The 17,748-nt window shown below is 52.7% G+C and overlaps 5 protein-coding genes across 5 annotated transcripts; 3 read left to right on the forward strand and 2 right to left on the reverse strand.

Moving 5' to 3' along the window:
• Window positions 1-721: 721 nt before the first annotated feature.
• On the reverse strand, window positions 722-1,856 carry IUM83_06567 (uncharacterized protein; the record flags this gene model as incomplete). Its single annotated transcript, XM_067930789.1, has 3 exons — window positions 722-1,462; window positions 1,534-1,746; window positions 1,815-1,856. The coding sequence occupies 3 exons, from the start codon at window positions 1,854-1,856 to the stop codon at window positions 722-724; spliced, it is 996 nt and encodes a 331-aa protein (XP_067789852.1).
• A 306-nt stretch (window positions 1,857-2,162) lies between these two features.
• IUM83_06568 (uncharacterized protein) lies at window positions 2,163-3,226 on the forward strand (the record flags this gene model as incomplete). The annotated part of the gene is made up of 3 exons (XM_067930790.1): window positions 2,163-2,204; window positions 2,285-2,488; window positions 2,561-3,226. 3 exons carry the CDS (start codon window positions 2,163-2,165, stop codon window positions 3,224-3,226), a joined length of 912 nt encoding a protein of 303 aa, XP_067789725.1.
• A 2,373-nt stretch (window positions 3,227-5,599) lies between these two features.
• On the reverse strand, window positions 5,600-7,029 carry IUM83_06569 (uncharacterized protein; the record flags this gene model as incomplete). The annotated part of the gene is made up of 4 exons (XM_067930791.1): window positions 5,600-5,621; window positions 5,704-6,064; window positions 6,135-6,278; window positions 6,846-7,029. The coding sequence occupies 4 exons, from the start codon at window positions 7,027-7,029 to the stop codon at window positions 5,600-5,602; spliced, it is 711 nt and encodes a 236-aa protein (XP_067789628.1).
• Window positions 7,030-8,332: 1,303 nt separating this feature from the next.
• IUM83_06570 (uncharacterized protein) lies at window positions 8,333-8,647 on the forward strand (the record flags this gene model as incomplete). Its single annotated transcript, XM_067930792.1, has 1 exon — window positions 8,333-8,647. The coding sequence occupies one exon, from the start codon at window positions 8,333-8,335 to the stop codon at window positions 8,645-8,647; it is 315 nt and encodes a 104-aa protein (XP_067789648.1).
• Window positions 8,648-10,571: 1,924 nt separating this feature from the next.
• Window positions 10,572-11,174, forward strand: IUM83_06571 (uncharacterized protein; the record flags this gene model as incomplete). The annotated part of the gene is made up of 1 exon (XM_067930793.1): window positions 10,572-11,174. One exon carries the CDS (start codon window positions 10,572-10,574, stop codon window positions 11,172-11,174), a length of 603 nt encoding a protein of 200 aa, XP_067789649.1.
• Between the last annotated feature and the right edge of the window lie 6,574 nt (window positions 11,175-17,748).

The raw sequence follows: 17,748 nt of genomic DNA on the forward strand, positions 1-17,748 counted from the left end.
TGTCGACGAAGCGTGCTGATTTACCGAAGTATTCACTTGCGTGTTGCGTTCAGGATTCTTCTGAAGAATTTTGAGGGCAGCGAGATTCATCTCGAATAACTTGGTTGCGCTCGGGCCATTTTGAAAAAGTGACTTGAGTGCGTTGAGACCAGGGAAGCTCAGTCGTTCTTCGATCTCCCCATGCTCCTTAAGGTTGCGGTGAAAGCTATCTCCTTCGTCATCGCGCAAATCGACCTTCGTGCCGGATTTTTCGATTGAATCCTTGACGATGGCAAATTCTTCGCAACAACCACCAAAACAACCGCAATAGTTAGCACGAAAGAGGTGTCCTGCATTGGATGGTGGGTGGAGTCGTTAGATCGGAGTTGGAAGCGGTCAATTCGAAAATGAACTGTTGACAGGCCACTTCGCAACGATCTCTTCACTGTACGGGAGGCCAGTAGAATAACCAATGCATATATTACTTCGTATTTGGTAGATGATTGCAGCAGCCACGCTTAGCGGTAGTACTACAGTGCATGTAGTGAGCTGGTAAGCTTAACGATGTTTTGTCCGTGCGTATTTTGCAGATAAGTCTCCATGTGGTATCCTGAAGAGTTCGGAGCTGATGGCGATGTCGTCTGCTTAAAGAGGAACCTAAGTAGATAATATTGTAGCCGCGCAGATAGCTCTATTAATTTAGTCACGCTTAGAAGTATCGCAAGTTGCTTAGTCTATCCACTTAGGGCACGCAATACAGTAAGCTACGGATGGATCTCAGCATGACATCGCCCCATCTTGAAGCTTCTTGTTGTGATTCGTGCCAGGCTGCCTCAGAAATCTCAAACTGTGGACGCCGGTATTTCACGAAGGCAGCTCGACGCAGCGTCACAGTCAATTCATCACCATTTGTGTTCTCAGCGGTCACCACAACAGCCGAAGACACGTCTTTCCTGATGCTTTCTCTCGACTTGTACGGGAAAAGTTCGTCTTCATCTACGAACTCAAGTGCTACGATCCCACACGGTATGCCAACAAAATCTTTGTCAGCAGCAGCAAAGAGTTGCGCGAACATGACGCAGTTGATTTCTGTCGAGATGCCGATATCGTTCGTCGAGACAATCCGAGCGTTCGAAATGCTGCCAACCCCGCAGTCGTAGTCGTCTCGAGTTGTAACGTGGCCTAGACGCTCGGAAATGCTGATCTCTGCGTTGTTGACGCTGAATACAACTGCGTCGTATACTTGCTTGAGTGATTTCACACCAGGAAGCTCCACACTCTGAAAGAGGACAGCGCAGACGTCGCCACTCGCTGTTTCGAATCGATCGTCGCTCGAGTACGAAGCCGAAGACGTTGAGTGGGTGCGTGCCGTGATATACTCGTACGCATCTCGGAACTTTCGCTCCCGAACGCCAAGAAGTGTCCTTCTGCGGTCATGCCAGTTCTTGGTCAGGTGAATGTACGTGCACAGGGGGTGGTGTTCCTGCTCAAAACATTACCAGAGCGTCAAATTAGACCAGACCAGAGCCGTGAGCTTGAACATCCACTGTTTACCCAAGGAGGAGGAAGTGCAGACTGCACACGAGCATTATCAAGCTGCTGGCGGTGGATAGCGGACCTCAGACCCTTATTTTCCAATAGCACTTGCTCCAGAGGAGGACGAGGGCATCCAGTCTCGCCCGGAGGCTGCAGATCTCTCACATCGGCCTGGAGTTTTAACTCGCGTCGCAGCTTGCGGACCTCCTCCTTGAGTCCATCAATCTCCTCCTGCACGGCAACACAAGCACTGTCAGACAAACATTGCAGTGGATCACTCCTAATGCCCTGCGCCACACCTTCCGCTTTGTATTCGTCGCCTTACGCCTCTTCTCGGTCATCGATGAGTGCGCTCTGCTCCTTGCTGTGTGCCTATCTGATGGTGATATCAGCCAGTCAAGCTTGATTCCAACCCCCCGGTATCAAAGTGGATTGTCATGCAATAGGTAGGAAGTACGCCTACATGAAGTCGAGTCGGTGGTGCAGTACAGTACAGCTTCGGGCGTGGATTGGGAGTCCATACCGAGTTGTTGGGTGGGGGCGGCGTTCCCGGCTGGTTATCACACCATCCGCTAGGTCTTCCGCAGGAAGCCCAAGGCGTTTCAGCTCAGGCAGCGGAGACCAAAGTCCGCTAGCGTTCTACGGCGATGGCGGAGAAGCGACGCAAGTCCACAGTCACTAAGCGGAAGGTAGAGAGAGCAATACGCTTCCAGTTATGAGCGCTTCCTGGGGGATATTCGACTGAGACGGTGCTTTGCGTTTGGTGCAGGAGGAGATCAACGACCTCAAAGCTGAGGTCCGCAAGCTGCGGTCCGAGCTGGAGCTTCAATCCGAGTTGAGAGAGCTGCAGGTTGTGCCAATGAGGACCCCACCACTAGGGCAGGTGGCATCCGAGAATGTAGTGCTGACTGCTGCTATCCACGGGCAGCAGCTCGGTATCGCTCGGGCGCTCTCCACACTGCCACCTCCGTTGGTACGTTGGGTAGATGACTTCTACGATCAAACAAACGGGTGATTTGATGGTGTTGCGGGGGGTTGAACGCAGGAGCTGCACCCGTTGTGTACGCGCATTTGTCTCAAGAAGAGCTGGGAAGAGCGCAGCAGGACTCTCCTGGACATCCGAGAGGAGAAATTTCAAGCTGCGTACGAGTACGTCAAGGCGCGGAGTCAGCTCTCGTCGTCGCATTCGAGTGACGAGCGGTTCGAGACTGCGAATGGCGACGTGTGCTGCTCCATCTTCCAGACTTTCAGGTTCCCTGGCGTGGAGTCGCTCAAGCAAGTGTACGACGCGGTGCTCTTCAGCATGAACAACGTGGAGATCAGCATCTGCGAGAGACTGGGGCACGTCACGACTCGAGACGACTACGACTGCGCCGACAGCAGCATCTACAACGCGAGGATGGTGTCGACGAACGACATGGACGTCACGACGGAAGTGAGCGGCATCATGTTCTCGAGGCTCTTCGGTACCGCGGAAGGTTTCCACGACGAACCCTGTGCGATGCTCGTTATCGACGCGGTAGACGAGGATGAACTCTATCCCTACGTTCCGAGCGAACGAGTCCGCAAAGACGTGTCTGCAGCATTTGTGTTGACGGTCGAAAAATCCGAGGTGGTAGGCGATGAGTTGGTTGTGACGCTGCGGCGGGCTGCCTTCGTGAAACTTCACTACCCCAAGTTCGACATGTCGGAAACGGCCTTAACCCCTTGAACGCGAAGCCTTTTCAGCGCCCCCATCGGTCGAATTATCGTGTATGTCAAGGGGTGCGGTTACTATAATGAAACCAAGATGTTTTGGTATCGTGTATATTGGACAGGCACACCGTAAACCTACTCCTACAAATCCGGCTCCTCGCTTATCATGTATCGCCATGATATTACCCGCTAATGATACGCGTTTAACGTGTAACTTGTATGTACAAAGACAAAATAAGTCCATATCGGCGATAAAACCAGGATTGACAGGAACAAAGCTGTGCCAAAGCTGTGCAAAGTCGCTATAACAATACCCAGATGTTTGCACCGGACGTTGTGACAAACCAATATGTATTGAAAAGGGACAAAATCAAGGACACAATCTTTGCTTACTCCGCGGTGCTAGCAGTGCGTGCTCGCTTTTACTGGTGGGGGCCGCCCGTTGTCGACCCTTCGTCGGAAGCCGCATCCTCTTCTTCTGCAGCGCCCTCAACAGACAGCACCGCCGGCGTCCGAGCTCGAATGTTGCGCTTCCTCGCTCTCTTCGGCAGAAGGGTTCCGTTCCGCCATGCTTTATGCCATATCTCGAAGCACGACATGGCTGCTCCGTTGTGATTGTGGCGAAATTTATCGCAGAGGAACACGCGCCAAGCCATCGGCTTCTTCGAGGAGGTCTTCAACTTGCAGTCGCTGCAATAGAGCGACGAGTCGCCGCCTTTTGCGTCATTGGTGCCCTTCAGCAACGAGCACTCCTTGCAAGCTCGCGTCCGCCGCTTTCGGCCTGCTTGGTTGTTGCCTGGGCGCCACTCATCGTTTGGAACAGGAACATGTCCTCCATTTCGTGGCTGCGCTGGGGCCTTCGACGGCGTTGCTTGGGCGTCCTCAGCACTCAACACCCCCTCCCAGTCGTCCTCCGTCAGCTGACAGAGTTCCAAGTGCAGCTTCTTCAAGAACTTGACGTGGCTCATCTTCTTCAATCCGTCCGCCGCTCGCCGCGCGTTGTACACAATGTAGGCGTTGATTATAGCGAGATCTATGAGCCCCAAGAAAAGAGACTTGTAATACTTCTTGTATTTGATGGCAAGCTGCAATGAATACCTGTTTGGCATGTACATACACGATTAGCATATTTGATAAGATGTACATACAAGATATCAGTACTTGCCGCTGCAGACGAAGTTGATCGTGCACGTCCACGCCGCCCATTAGTGTTTGGTAATCCTTCAGCACTCGAGGACAAGCAACCTCTGCTTGTTGGCCAGACAGTTTGTCACGGCGAACGACTCGATCCAGCTCAACACTTCCACCCGAGGCGAGCATGTAAACGGCCTTGTTGCCCCACCAACGCAGCGCCCTAAATCCCGGTACAGTGATGAGATCGGCAACCTCAAAGGTTCCACGCTCAATGCTTGCTGGGCGATTCTTGGGTGGTTTCTTCTTCGGCTTCTCGCCAACGAGCGAGACAGGTAGCCCAAGGCGATCCGTTTGCACTGTCCCGATAGAATAATACCCCTTCGTGAGCATCTGCATTGCCAACGCCACCGAGGTATAAAAGCGGTCGGTAACAATTAGCCGCATTGCTCCTAAGCCGGGACCATCCGGCCCGAACACCTCCTTGAGATTGCGAATAACAGCCGCAGGACCGGACTTGTAGTCCGTCAGCGTGCCGGTAGCATCAGGATGCTCTTGCTTGCCGCAGTAGACTTCGAACCTGTATGATACATGATTACTTTAACGTTAGCATGTCTGGTCCATGATAGGAGTACTTGAGCACCAAACAAAAAACGGAGTGCCTCCGAAGAAGCACTCGAGACTTACCGTATGCAATAGGCCGTCGTAGAGCAGCACAGCATGAACAGCTTTGTTCCCCATCGATGGGGCTTGTCTTTCATGAAAACACGCATGCGGTTGAAGCTCGACTGCGAGGGTAACATGGCTTCATCGAAAGTCATCGTTGGCGGAGGCTTGTATCCCAGCTGAAACCGCGTCTGCAGACCATTGATAACAGGACGGAGCTTCCAGGCTCTGTCAACTTCGGCGCGGCCGTCTGCATTGCTGCTAAAATGCAGGTTCCGCGAGATATGCATGAAGCGATCCCGAACAAGGAACTGGCCGAAGCAACCTCGCGGAATTGCACCTTCATCCGTCGTCTTCCAGTGGTTCTCCAGTTTTTCTTTGTTCGGTGCAATGCACCGTGCGGTCAGCAAACCGATGAACACACACAGTTCTCGGGCAGTAATGTCTTCAGTCTTTTGGAGCTCTTCTCTTATCTGGTCTTGTGTCTTCGGCTTGAAGTCGGGGTGCTTCTTCTTGCGGGCTTCCTGCTTAGCGCATTGGCCTTCAATCCTTTCCTCCATCTTTTCCCTAAAGTAGTCGTTGCTCGTAGTTGCTATGTCCTCCCAAAGCGTTGGCTGAGCAAAGAAAAAGAACGCACCAGACGGTGTAGATGCAGCTATCAACGATCGAGAAGTTGGTCCATATTCTCCACCATACAGTCTAGGGTAGTCTGTCTGCATTGAGTTGGCTGGGCGGGGCTCGTATGGCTCCATGAGATAGTCGTACGGGGTTTGCTGGATGAGCGGCTTCCAGCCACGTTTGGCAATCGTCTCGAGCAGCTCCTTGGGCACATTACCACCAGCAAGCTGTTCAGCACCTCCGGCAGCTATAAGCAGCTCCGGGTCAAACATGATAGCTGGGTCGTACCGCAGTTCTGGTTGTGCAGGGCCGTCCTCGTCAAGATTCACACAGGGTTCGTCGTCTCCAGTAAACGCATCATCACCCCAGCCAGTGCCTTCGTCGTTTTCACCGTCCGAGTCGAGTGTTGAGTACTTCACATTGCCGTCCGTTTCGCTCTCTGTCGGTTTGTTAGCATGAATATACATATTAGCAACGTCACTTATCGTGAATATACATCTTCGGCTCACCTCGCTCAACATCAACTTCTTTCATTTCCTCATCAAGTGTCATCGCTCGTTCATCGGAGCGAGGAGTAACATCAATCTCAGCAACAGTCGCGACTGCACCAACGAATTCGTCGTCCAAGCGGCGGCGGGTTTGAAGCGATGCGGCTACACGATAACAAAGAAATACAAGATAATTAGACACATAGAGCCTCAATAACGTGTATGTACAGCGTCATACCGTGTAAGCTCGTCCGAGAAGAATCATCGCCCGAGCTGGACTCGTCCCCGTCATTGTTACAGGATATGTCATGCGGTGATACACCAGAGAAAGCTTCGCCACGAGCAGCCAGAGGTGTCATCGGTGCTGCATCTCCGCCAGGCTCCGCTGAATCAGTACAAGATACTAGCGTAGTACAGGTTAAGTGATAATCCAAACGTGTATCATACAATGCGGTTGTCAGACCTTCGCTGGCTTCAGAGTTGCTTGCTTCGACGCTTGCCCGCCGCTGTTGCTTGCTTCTTTTGATCCGCTTTCGTTTCCCGGTGCTTCTCCTGAACTTTTTCGGGGGTGGGCTTTTCGTGTTGGTCGCCGTGGTTACTGAAGAATCGCTCGAGCCGTGAGGTGGTCCCGTGGGCGAAGCAACATCTTGGGCCTTTGCAGCTAGTTCTAGCACACGCACGATAGGGAGGACGTTAGGAAGCGCTGTAACATGCAGGGCCGCGCAAACTTACCCAAGTCAATACGGTCGAGATAATTCATTAGCTCCTCCTCGCCCACGAAGTAGTCCTGTCCGCGCACGCCCCGCTTCTTCTTCTTCCCAGGCATGACGTACGTGAAGCTGTCCGATAAGCCGGTGGGCTTGCTGCTTCTCCAGCCAGCTTTGGTGAGCTCACGCCATCGTGCCTGAAATGCCATCTCTGCTGCAGCCGGCGATTCTGAAACTGAGGGAGACAAATGAGTGGCGGCTGAACTCACCTCTGAGAAGAAATAAAGATGAGCATGCACCATCACTGTACCTGTTGTTTCTTATACTTGAAGTTCGTACTATCTATGCCAAACCGTAGTACTCGTCGGGAGGGAAAGGGTACGCCACCTACCCCACATTGACTTAACATTTGTATACAGGCTTACTAATTTCAAGTCAAAAATCCTTAACGTGGACCGTACACGTTAAGGATTTTCTGGTAACATGTACGGTCCAGGCTGTCGCGTTTAAGGGGTTAAAAACGAGTAAACGCTGCTGAATTCTGAGGAAAGCTGTTTCTGCTCGGAAAAACGAGTAAAACCTTCAAATCGCTATTCCAGCAACGCGAATGTTTGCAACTGCTGATTTCTGAGGAACATTGAAACGACTTTAAACAGAGTGTAAGCGAACGGTAAAGGTAAACACAGAGGGTTTGAGAGGCCATTTTTTCTTTGTTTTCGTTATTACATGCAGGACCCCCGAAGTTTCTCAATTTTAAGTAGCACCCGGCCTGAAGAATGTCTTATGGTCGTGGAGATCTGGATATGTTAACGTTACTGGTGATGCCTGTCTCCTCGTACCCTTCAGCAATCCGTGCAGCGCAGTAAATTGTCAGCCAGTAGCACACTAGCAACGATACATGTGATGCTACGTTCGCTGCGTGCGTTCCGTTTACCAAAATTTGTGTCGCGACTCGAGCGCCGCTTAAGTGTATGAAGCAGCCGCCATGCCACAATAATGCGTTGCAGATATATGTAGTGGGTGGCGGCATGAAAGCCCAACCACGACCACGTAATACAGTCGAGTAAGGCGGCGATGTTAGGCAGCGGGCTGCTGCCAGCATGTGGTTGTAGTTAGCCATGTGTGTTGTTGCTCAGCGAGTGCTGTTGCTCAGCCAGCCAGTATGCAGGAGTGCTGGGCTCGGGTGCTGCAACCAGCGAGTGCTGGCTTGGCGTGCTCCAGAACACATCGTGCGAGCGTTCGCTGACTCAAGCTGGTGCAAGATGCAAGTTGCAGTAGGGAGCTCTTACTGAGTGTCGTGTAGAGTGCCACCACTGGGACGCTAGTGGTGGCGAGGTAGAGTAGCTAGTCGGCATGCGTGTTTTAGTTTTCTCACTTCTAGTTTTATCTCAAAGCCGGCAAGCGCAATACACTCGGCAGACAACTGACGGAAGTGCCAGCTTCCCCCGCGTGTGTTTGCGTTTTATCAGTACGACCTACTACAAAGAATGCTTTAGCAGTACTCAGGTCAAGATGACGAGATCGACACGAAGCAACCCGACTGCTCCGGCACCAGCGACATCGGATCCGTCTGGAACCTCGACTGTGCCGGTGGATCTCTTCATGCTGCTCGCAGCTCCCCAACTGAAGAGCACGTCACATGCTGCTTTAGTGCAGTGGCGGAAGCTCCGCCGTGAGTATGAGGATGAGGTGGCGATGAGGTGCAGCAACGACACAGACAAGATGGCCGAGGTGCTCGTGAGCGTGAAAAAGTCGTTTAACAAGCGGCTTCTTGAAGTTTGTTGTGAATTCGACTGGGGCGTCGACATTGCGACGGTCACGGACTAGTTCATCTTGAGCAAGATCGATGAGATCATTCTGTCCGTTAAGAACAATTCCGTACCAGATGTAACGGTAAAACCTCGTTGGGGTCATATACGGTACAGATCCGCTTTGTGATCAGATGTAGGTTTTGAAATGATCGGGTGTGAGATCTGAAAATGCACGGCCCTGATGCGACCACGTGGAACGGTGGTCCCTGCGGGACCGCTATGAAGTAGTGCTCATTCGGTAACATGCAGGCACCTACTCAGTCTATCGCGGGCAACGCCGAACCTCCCGACGACGTGGGGACGCTGTCCAGCGTCATATCAAGCCGCCCGAGGGGCCAAGTGCGGCAAGAGAAGACCACATGCTACTTTCGCGGCTTCAAGTATACCCGGGCGTGGGCTTTGTCCAGGAGGATATCCTACCGCTGTTCTCATTGGCGCCGAGGTTGCCGTGGCACGATGGCGTTTTTCATCGGTACCATGTGCTCCACGGCAGGACGCCCTCACACCTGTCGACAGGTTGATGCTGCTGGTAGTAGCCTTGTGGATGTCACCGATCTAATGAAGGATAGAGCGGACATGCTAGCAATTGATCAGGTTGCGCTACCTGCGCGACGTATTTGGGAAGGCCTCCGCAACGAGTTTTACTGTGCGAATAATGAGCATGTGGTGCGTGGGTTGTCTGAGACCCAAGTGCTACGGCGTGATTATCAAGCAACAAGCACGCACTTCAGTGGGGATGTACATGGAGCGATTGAAATTCCACCACTTTCATTGGTGCTGAACGAAGCTGTTTCGTTCTTTCAGTTTCACTATGTCGCGATGAACTGCGAGAATCTCATCAAACCTATACGACTGATCGGCTGGGCGCACCTCCCTTATCAACCTCCTACGCTACAATGGAACTACGATTTTTGTTGACTGTACATTTCGCTATGTACCGTCAGGTACACACCGTGCGTAGTTTTCATGGTACACGACAGAGCTTCAGGACGTTTTGTACCTATTTACTACGTCTTGAGTACTTCTCGTAGTAGCGATTCGATTTGGGACATGGTGCATTTTGTAGTGCAAGGTACAGATCAGCAACTAGAGTCTGCCGAAGTCGTGTGCGACTTTGATAGCGCCTTAATTGAATCCATTGAGACGCAATTTCCCAATGCAATTGTGCTGGGGAGTCTATTCCACCTTAAGCAGGCGCTCAGACGCGCTATGACGAGGTTTCTGATTCGTAAGGAGGAGTGTTGCAGCGCTATGACACGTGGTGTCGTCGACATGCTGACTGTCGTTGAGCATAGTTTGATAGAGCAAGCCGCCAGCATTGCGGTAAGGCTGGGATATCCTATTCGAAAGCTAAGTGGCGAAGGTTCTGGGGGGGGGGTATTTTCAGCGAACGTGGCTGGAGTATTGTGACGTGAGTGTCTGGAATGTTGCCGGCCTATACAACGAGCTCATTGCGCGGACGAATAATCCTCTTGAGAGGTTAATTGGGAGCTCAATAGTCAATTTCCAAAGCCTCGCTCTAGTATGGCGAGCTTTGTGGGTGTCATTAAGACGCTATCTGCACAGTATGTACAGCGTTTTGCTGACGTTCCTCGTGGGCGCGCCCGCCGCCTACCACGCGAACGAATCGAGCTGAGATACCAAATGACATTGCTGATGACTCTGAGGATGAGGATCCTGCAGCAGTCGAGCTGCCAACTGACAGCGTCTCGGAGCCCGATGAGGAACCTGGCGGGCTGAATGAGGAGGTGCTATAGCAAGCAGGTAGACCTAATCGAGGGGATTAATACACGTTTGTTTACCTGGATGTGCTGCCTGATCACTGCCTGATCACTGCTAGAGTAAGTTTGTCTGATCCAATAACAGATCTGTACCATATATGACCCCAACTGGACGTTACCGATGTAGCTGCTCTATTCAAAGAGAACGTCGTGGTAGACATGTCTCAGAGTGACGTCAAGGAGCGGGTGATGAAATTATTTGCAAGAAGCAGAGAATTCATTGAGGAGGAAGGCTGGCAGGAGGTTTTTTGTGGAAAGGAGGGACTCCGGCTAAAGTGCAAACTATTGGTGGAATCGCTACAACCGCGCGGCTTGTGTGAGGAAGTCGCGACCACCGTGAAGTACCAGGCCAGATCAGCCAAGGAAGATGAAAAGGAACTGTTCAAACTCATTTTAACGAAGGCCCTTGAGCAAGACCGGGACTTTCAGCGACGCAAGCGCTCTCGTTCCAAGGACCAAGGTGAGCGTAAGAGGAACGACACCAACATGCACGGTGGCGATTCGGTTCAACACCGGTCCAAATACAGGAAGGTGGAACGCAACAGCGGCAGGCAGGCTGGAAAGGGTGGCGCTACCAAGCAGAACCCTGGAAAGCGGGCGACTTCAAGTGCACCAACTGGGGATTGCCTGAAGTGCAAGAGTGATCATTGGTTGGTCCACAGCCCGACTGCTTCTGCTGATGAGAAGAAGGAGCTATTCCAGAAGATGCACGAACTTCGCGACAGTAACAAGGCCCCAAAGCGGGCCGGTCGCGATGCTTGAAGGTTTAAGCGCATAAAGGACAGCCTCTCCAAGCACGACAAGATGAACACAGGTTGTCCATGCCCTATTGCGCGGATACGAGGGCAGAGAAGAGCATTATCAGTGTTCGAAAGCTAGAGGAGCTTGAGAAGTTGGGTGGTCTTGGGAAAACCACCAAGGCCGATAGTCTGCGAGACGGTGGGCAAGCATGAGGTTTTGGCGCAGCGCTCTGTGCTATTGCAGATCATGCTGCACACTGCGGCTGGGCCTATGAGACCAGTTAAGCCTTACGAAGTGCGTGTGATTGACGAGGACTAGGATGAGTTTATCCTTGGTGAAGACATCCTCAACGATTTAGGCATCAGTATCGAATGGCAACTGGAGCAGTTGGCCGAGCGTACCTCGGCAGACGATGACGACCCAATTGCATTTGGCGAGGACTTCCAGACAGGCTGTACACCTGATGAAGAGATACGTCAGGCAGTAGAAGCGATGATTGCAAAGGCTCTGGAAATGGTTTTCCGCTCGAAAAGGAGGACAAACTACGCACTATCGTCTACATGTACGATATCTGGCGGCTCCACTTGGGCCCGGACCGGCAAAGGTTCCACCCTAGAGCTTCGCATAAAAAAGGTTGCCAAGCCTTTCAGGTGAAACCGAGGGCATACCCGCCTCATGTCCGGAGATTTTTGCAAGAGTTCAATGATGAGCTCGTACGACTTGGCTGGGTGTATGAGAACTCGTCAAGTCGATGGGCTTGCCCCGCTCTCCCAGTGATGAATCCTGGCAAGGACGAGTTCAGGCAGACTAGTGACTACCGACCGGCCAACGCCGAGGCGGAACCTATTGCTGGGGTGATGCCGATTCTGCAGGTGATCACAGAGCACGTCCGTGACATGTGTTTCTTTGGTCTTTTCGACTTCATCAAAGGGTTTTGGCAACTCCCTCTTGCGAAAGCAAGCCAAGAAATTTTAAGCTACATGACCGACGCGAAGGTGTACACTCCGACGCGCGTTCCACAGGGCTGTAGTGATGCGGCTCTGCACTTTCAGGTGACGATGGAGCGCTGATTCGCTCAGTTGCTCTACAAGCACCTGTTGATTTGGATCGATGACTTGCTATTATATGCTGAGGATGTGGATATGTATCTGGAGAAACTCAGAGCTGTTTTCGCTGATGAACGAGTTCGGGCTCAAGTTGAGTGCGGCGAAGTCAAGTCTTTTTCAGCGATCAGTGAAATGGTGTGGTAAGATCATCGATGGTGATGGCGTCCGCCATGACCCGCAACGCATTGCAGCTCTACGCGAGATGCCCTTGCCGTCCACGGCAGGTGATTACAGCAATTTCTCTGTGTACGTAACTTGATGAGAGACAGCTTGATTAGCTACGCTGGGTATGTGCAAACATTACAGAAGCGTCTTGATGTGACGTTGGGGAATGGAAAACGAACAAAGCGAGCAGCTAACAAACTACCAGTAACGTTCACTGAGGTAGAGCAAGCTGCGTTCGAGCAGGTCAAAAACTGCCTTGTGTCCGCGGCCATGCTGGCCCACTCCAGCCCCAACGGAGTATTGTCTGTGTTCACGGACGCTTCGGATACTGCGTGAAGCGTCATTGTCACGGACGTGGAAAAGTGGCAGAGCGACAAATCGGTGGCAGATCAAAACCACCTCGTGCTACATTGTCTAAGCGGAACTTTCTCTGGGTCGCAGGAAAATTGGAGTGTAATTGAGAAGGAGGCTTTTGCCATCGTGGAAGCTTGTGATAAGCTGCCGCACTTCCTTCTCCGACCAGCAGATTTCCGATTATTCTGCGACCACCGCAACTTGATTCACGTCTTCGCCCCCGACACGACTGTGAAGAAGCACATTAGGGGAACCTGCTGCGGTAGGCAGCTTCCCCCTGTTCCGTTATGAAATACATAACATCTCAGGAAAGGACAACTTGTGGCCGACATGGTCTCACGCTGGGCACGGATACCAGCGACAACCAGCCTGCGGCGAGTGATTACTCGATGTAGTGGGTCTAACTTGACTCACTACTTTCGCTTACACGTTGCGCTACGTGTATGAGGAAGCGTAAGTACTTAGTAATTACTTCGGTTAATTATATTTGAATACACAAATATAATTTAAATCAGATAAGATTCCAAGTGACTTAGAATAGGTAAAATGAGAACTGTATTGTTTGTAAATCGATCTTCCTCCTAAATCTGCTAAAACTGTTTATCATCTATGAAAGGGATTGACAGCGGCTGGCTGTCAGAGCCCCGCTAATATGCACGTCTCTAATTGGTAGAAAGATGCTGCTTTCTACCAATAGGATCTTTGGGTAGGTGTGGACCACTCATTGTGGTGGCCCACTTCAATGTATCCATTGGTGTGACTTACACCAATGTGAGGAAGTATCTAAAACTTTTAACAGATACCATATCTGTTAAAAATCACAAGTGGCTTGTAGCCACTTGTGCATGTAACCCCGTTACACCATCCCCCCTTAAGGTTAGACGCGCGGGGTCCCCACACGTCAATCTTCGGAATTGACCATTCGTCAATTCTCCGCGTTTGGAGAAGAAATCCGCGCTCATTCAACGATGAGCGCGCCTCAAGAGAAGAAGATTTCGAAGTCGGTGGAGGGTCATCTCTCCATCGATGACTACTTCGAACGCCAGAAGGCGAAGTATGGCGACGTCGTCTACTTCGACGACGACGATGAAGACATGGAGGGCGAGGAGGACTCGTCCTCAAAGCGCAAGGACTCAGTGTCGAGCGAATCGCTCGACCCTCATGCTAAGAACATTCGCCCGCGTGAAGGGGACGAATCGGACACTTCAAGTTCGAAGCGTTCGCGGACTGAGAGCGATACCCCACTCACTTCCGCTGGGGCTCTCAGTACTCCGCGCGCTGCTGCTGCAGCGCGTGATTTCAAAGCTCAAGGCTCTCCGCGCGCTTCGCCTGCAGCGCGCGATCCGTGGATGCCGTCCGCGTCCGAGATCTCGGACCGGTATGGGAACTCGGTACCTCCGAATGAGGTGCCGCTGTACGTATACAGCGCCATCAAAGATGACGCTGTGGCTGCCGAGCTGCACTTTGAAGCGGAGACGCATCAAATGCGCGATTACTACATCGGACTCTTTCATGAGCCCCGATGGTTCCAAAGCAAGAAGACATCTTCTCGATGCAAAGTGCCCGAGTGGCAGGCACTTTGTCAAAGTTGGAATGCTTTTGTTGAGAACTTCAACAAGAAGCCGAGTGCTTACCGTGATAGGATTAAGCAAGCGCGTGATCGCTTCGAGACGTACTCGAAGCGTGGAAAGTTGGAGCAACTCCACGTTGTTGCGGAGGAGGCTAATGTGCCGTGCGCTGTGCCCGAGGGCTTTCAGTGCGCGAAGTGCTTCCCAGGCGCGGTCCGCTTGAGCGACCGCGACCTGAACGGGTACACGTCGTTCCGTGTGCCCGAGAGTCTCAAAGAGCTCCGTGTTAAGTTCTTAGCACGTGAGGGTTCGGGCGCTTGCGATGATCGCAGCGCTCGTACTACTTCCGCTGTACCAGTGCGTACTGCTCCTCGTACGCCCTCACCATTTCCGGAACGTCCTCCAGCAAGACGTTCCGCGGCTCCCATGTATCTTGATGGGGAGGAAATCCTCTCCAACGAATACGAAAACGAGCCCCTTGAGGGTTCGTTTTCGCGATACTATGGCCAACAATCCGCTCAACAATCCAGCGTGTTGAGCCGCGGGCGTCACGGATCGGCGGTGTCGGGGGTGGGAACACGCCCCGGGTATGATCAGCCCCGGGCTGATCAGTATGCGCCTCTCCACGACCGGGTGACCGCCGTGGAGTGTTTGCAGGGCGCTGAGTTCGCCGCCCTGAAGCAGGAGCTGGCGAACCAGAAGGCCCAAGTCGCGGCGGTCTCGCAGACCGCCTCGAATATCCAGGTCGAGTTGGGGACCCAGATGAAGGGGTTGCTCCAGCGCGTCCGCGCGCTGGAGGAGAGGCTGCTCGTCGCCGAGGCCAAGGCTTCCGCTTCTGCCTCGGCTCCTGCCGAGGCTTCGGGTCAGCCGAGCTAGATGGCTCGTGCTGCAGGTATGGCTTCAGTCGTCCGACGTAAAAGGTCGGATGGAGGCGCATGCTAGACGGTATGTCTAGTGTGTAAGCGTTGCCGTGCCGTGCCAACACAGTGAACGGCCCGATGAAGCGCGGAGCAAGCTTGCTTGCCCCGAAGTCCGAAACAGCATATTTAGGCAGGTTTTGCGTAGCTAACAAAACCAATGAACTAACTTTGAATTCACTTGTGTTGCCTCTGCCCACATTGTCTGCGTTCAGCTTCTGTTGGTCAACAGAAGCTGCTATTGCATCTTGGACAAACCAAATTACGGCTTGTCTTTTGGTGATGAAGTTGATTGCATCCGAGCTGAAGTCATTCAGCTCGCTCTCCGCTAGAGGCCCGGCCTCTGCGTGGTTCTTTGCGATGTCAGCGCCCTGCGCAGACCCGTGGTCTTTGTCCTTGTTGTTGGGGGAGTCTGCGCCCTGCGCAGACTCATGTGGTTTGTTCATTGTTGCAGCTGACACTCTGCAAGTGTCAGCGGTTTTCTGCGGCTGCTGTATTGCAGTCGTAGATCCTCCCCCGGAGCCATCACTCCGAGTAAACTCGGTAGACGTGGATGCCGCATGGCATTCACGTAGAACGGTGTATGCCCGGTCGAGGCATGCACTGAGTTATTGATGGCAAACTCTGCCATCGATAAGCACTCGCTCCAGTATTGGAACGAGTGAGCGTAGCTCTTCAACATATCGACGAGCATGCGATTCACGCGCTCGGTTTGACCGTCCGTCTGCGGATGATCCGCAGTCGACATGGAAAGCTGGCTCCCAAGAAGTGTAAACACTTTTTGCCACAGGTGCGCTGTGAAGCGCGGGTCTCTGTCCGACACGATGTCGGACGGCATGCCATGGTGTTTGAACACCATGTCGACGAACAGACGGACCGTCTGTTTCGCGGTCACTTCTGCCGGCACCGCAGCAAGATGTACCATCTTGCTGAAGCGGTCGACGAAGACCACAACACCGGTATTCCCTCCGTTGTCCGGGGGAAGACCAAAGATGAAGTCCAAAGACATGGACTTCCAACACTCCGACGGAGTCAGTAGTGATTGTAACGGAGCCTGCGCGAATGGCGCAGGCTTTACGCGTTGGCATACCTCGCAAGCACGGATGTACTTGCGCACCCACTTATACTGGTGGTGCCAGTAGAAGTCGCGCGTGAGAAGGACGTATGTCTTCTCGCGTCCGAGATGTCCCGCAGTCGGGGCATCATGATATTCGTACATGATCCTGAGTCGCAGGTCATGGTCATTCGGCACGACAACGCGGACCGCGTTGTCGTCGACTGCGTTGTAAAGTAGCAGTCCTTCGTGCACACGAAAGCGGTGTGCACGCGCTCGAAGGTGCTTGGGCAGCTTCTGACGGGACTTGTCAGAAGGTGTTGTGCCATAGGCCAGCAAGAGTTTCGTGTCCGCGTCGTGCGCGTACGCGGCCTTCACATCGTCCAACAGAGACGATGTGGATTTGCTCGATCGCATGGCGTCAATGGCATTGACGTCAGCAGTTTCTGCGTAACCCGGCCGACGTGATAACGCGTCGGCCACTACATTCAATCTTCCGGGTTTGTATTCGACCCGGAAGTTATACTCCGCAAAGAATGAGAGCCATCTCGCCATTCTTTGTGATATGTGTGGTGACTTCACTGCAGTGCGCAGTGATGCATGGTCGGTGTAGACCACAAACGGTCTACTTCCAAGCAAATACACTCGGAATTTTGCGAGTGCGTATTTCATGGCAAGGAGTTCCTTGTCATGTAGCGGATAGTTGTGCTCGGCTGGCTTCAGCTGACGCGATTGGTAGTAGACGACACGATCACGGCCCTCGTGATCGTGCTGCATCAACGCGCATCCGATCGCGAAATCGGATGCGTCATACACTACGTGAAATGGGCGATCTTGGTCAGCCACTGCCAAGATCGGCGCCTCAGTCAAGCCCCGCTTGACTGCATCGAATGCCTTTTGGCAATCGGGTGTCCAATTCCACACAGCTTCTTTCTTAAGAAGCTGTGACAGCGGGCGGATCTTGCCCGCATAGTCCTCCACGTACTTGCACAAGTACGTGGCCAAGCCAAGGAACTGCCTCAGTTCCTTGACACTTGAAGGCGTTGGCCATTCATTGATCACTCTGACCTTTTCCGGGTCAGGGCGAACACCATTCGTTCCTACGAGACACCCGAGGACGGGTATCTCGCTCGCCCCGAAGATACACTTCTTCAGGTTCGCGTAGAGCTTATGCTTTCGCATAAGCTCAAGTAGCTTCCGGAGATGCACCCTGTGCATCTTTACGTCGGCCTTCCCGTCCACAGCCCGGCTGTGGATGAACACATCATCGATGTAGCTCGGTGCGAAGTCGCGCACCGAGCGCAACAAGTGCGTCACGCACCTGTTGAAGGTCGCATGGGCGTTCTTAAGCCCCTGCGGCATTACTAGCCACTAGCATGCCGCTTGGCGTGCTCACTGCCGTGAGAGGGATGTCGCTCTCACGCATTAGGA

This window comes from Phytophthora cinnamomi (genome assembly GCF_018691715.1).
Source record: "Phytophthora cinnamomi strain GKB4 chromosome Unknown Contig50, whole genome shotgun sequence".
In the NCBI taxonomy this organism is placed as follows: Eukaryota; Oomycota; class Peronosporomycetes; order Peronosporales; family Peronosporaceae; genus Phytophthora; species Phytophthora cinnamomi.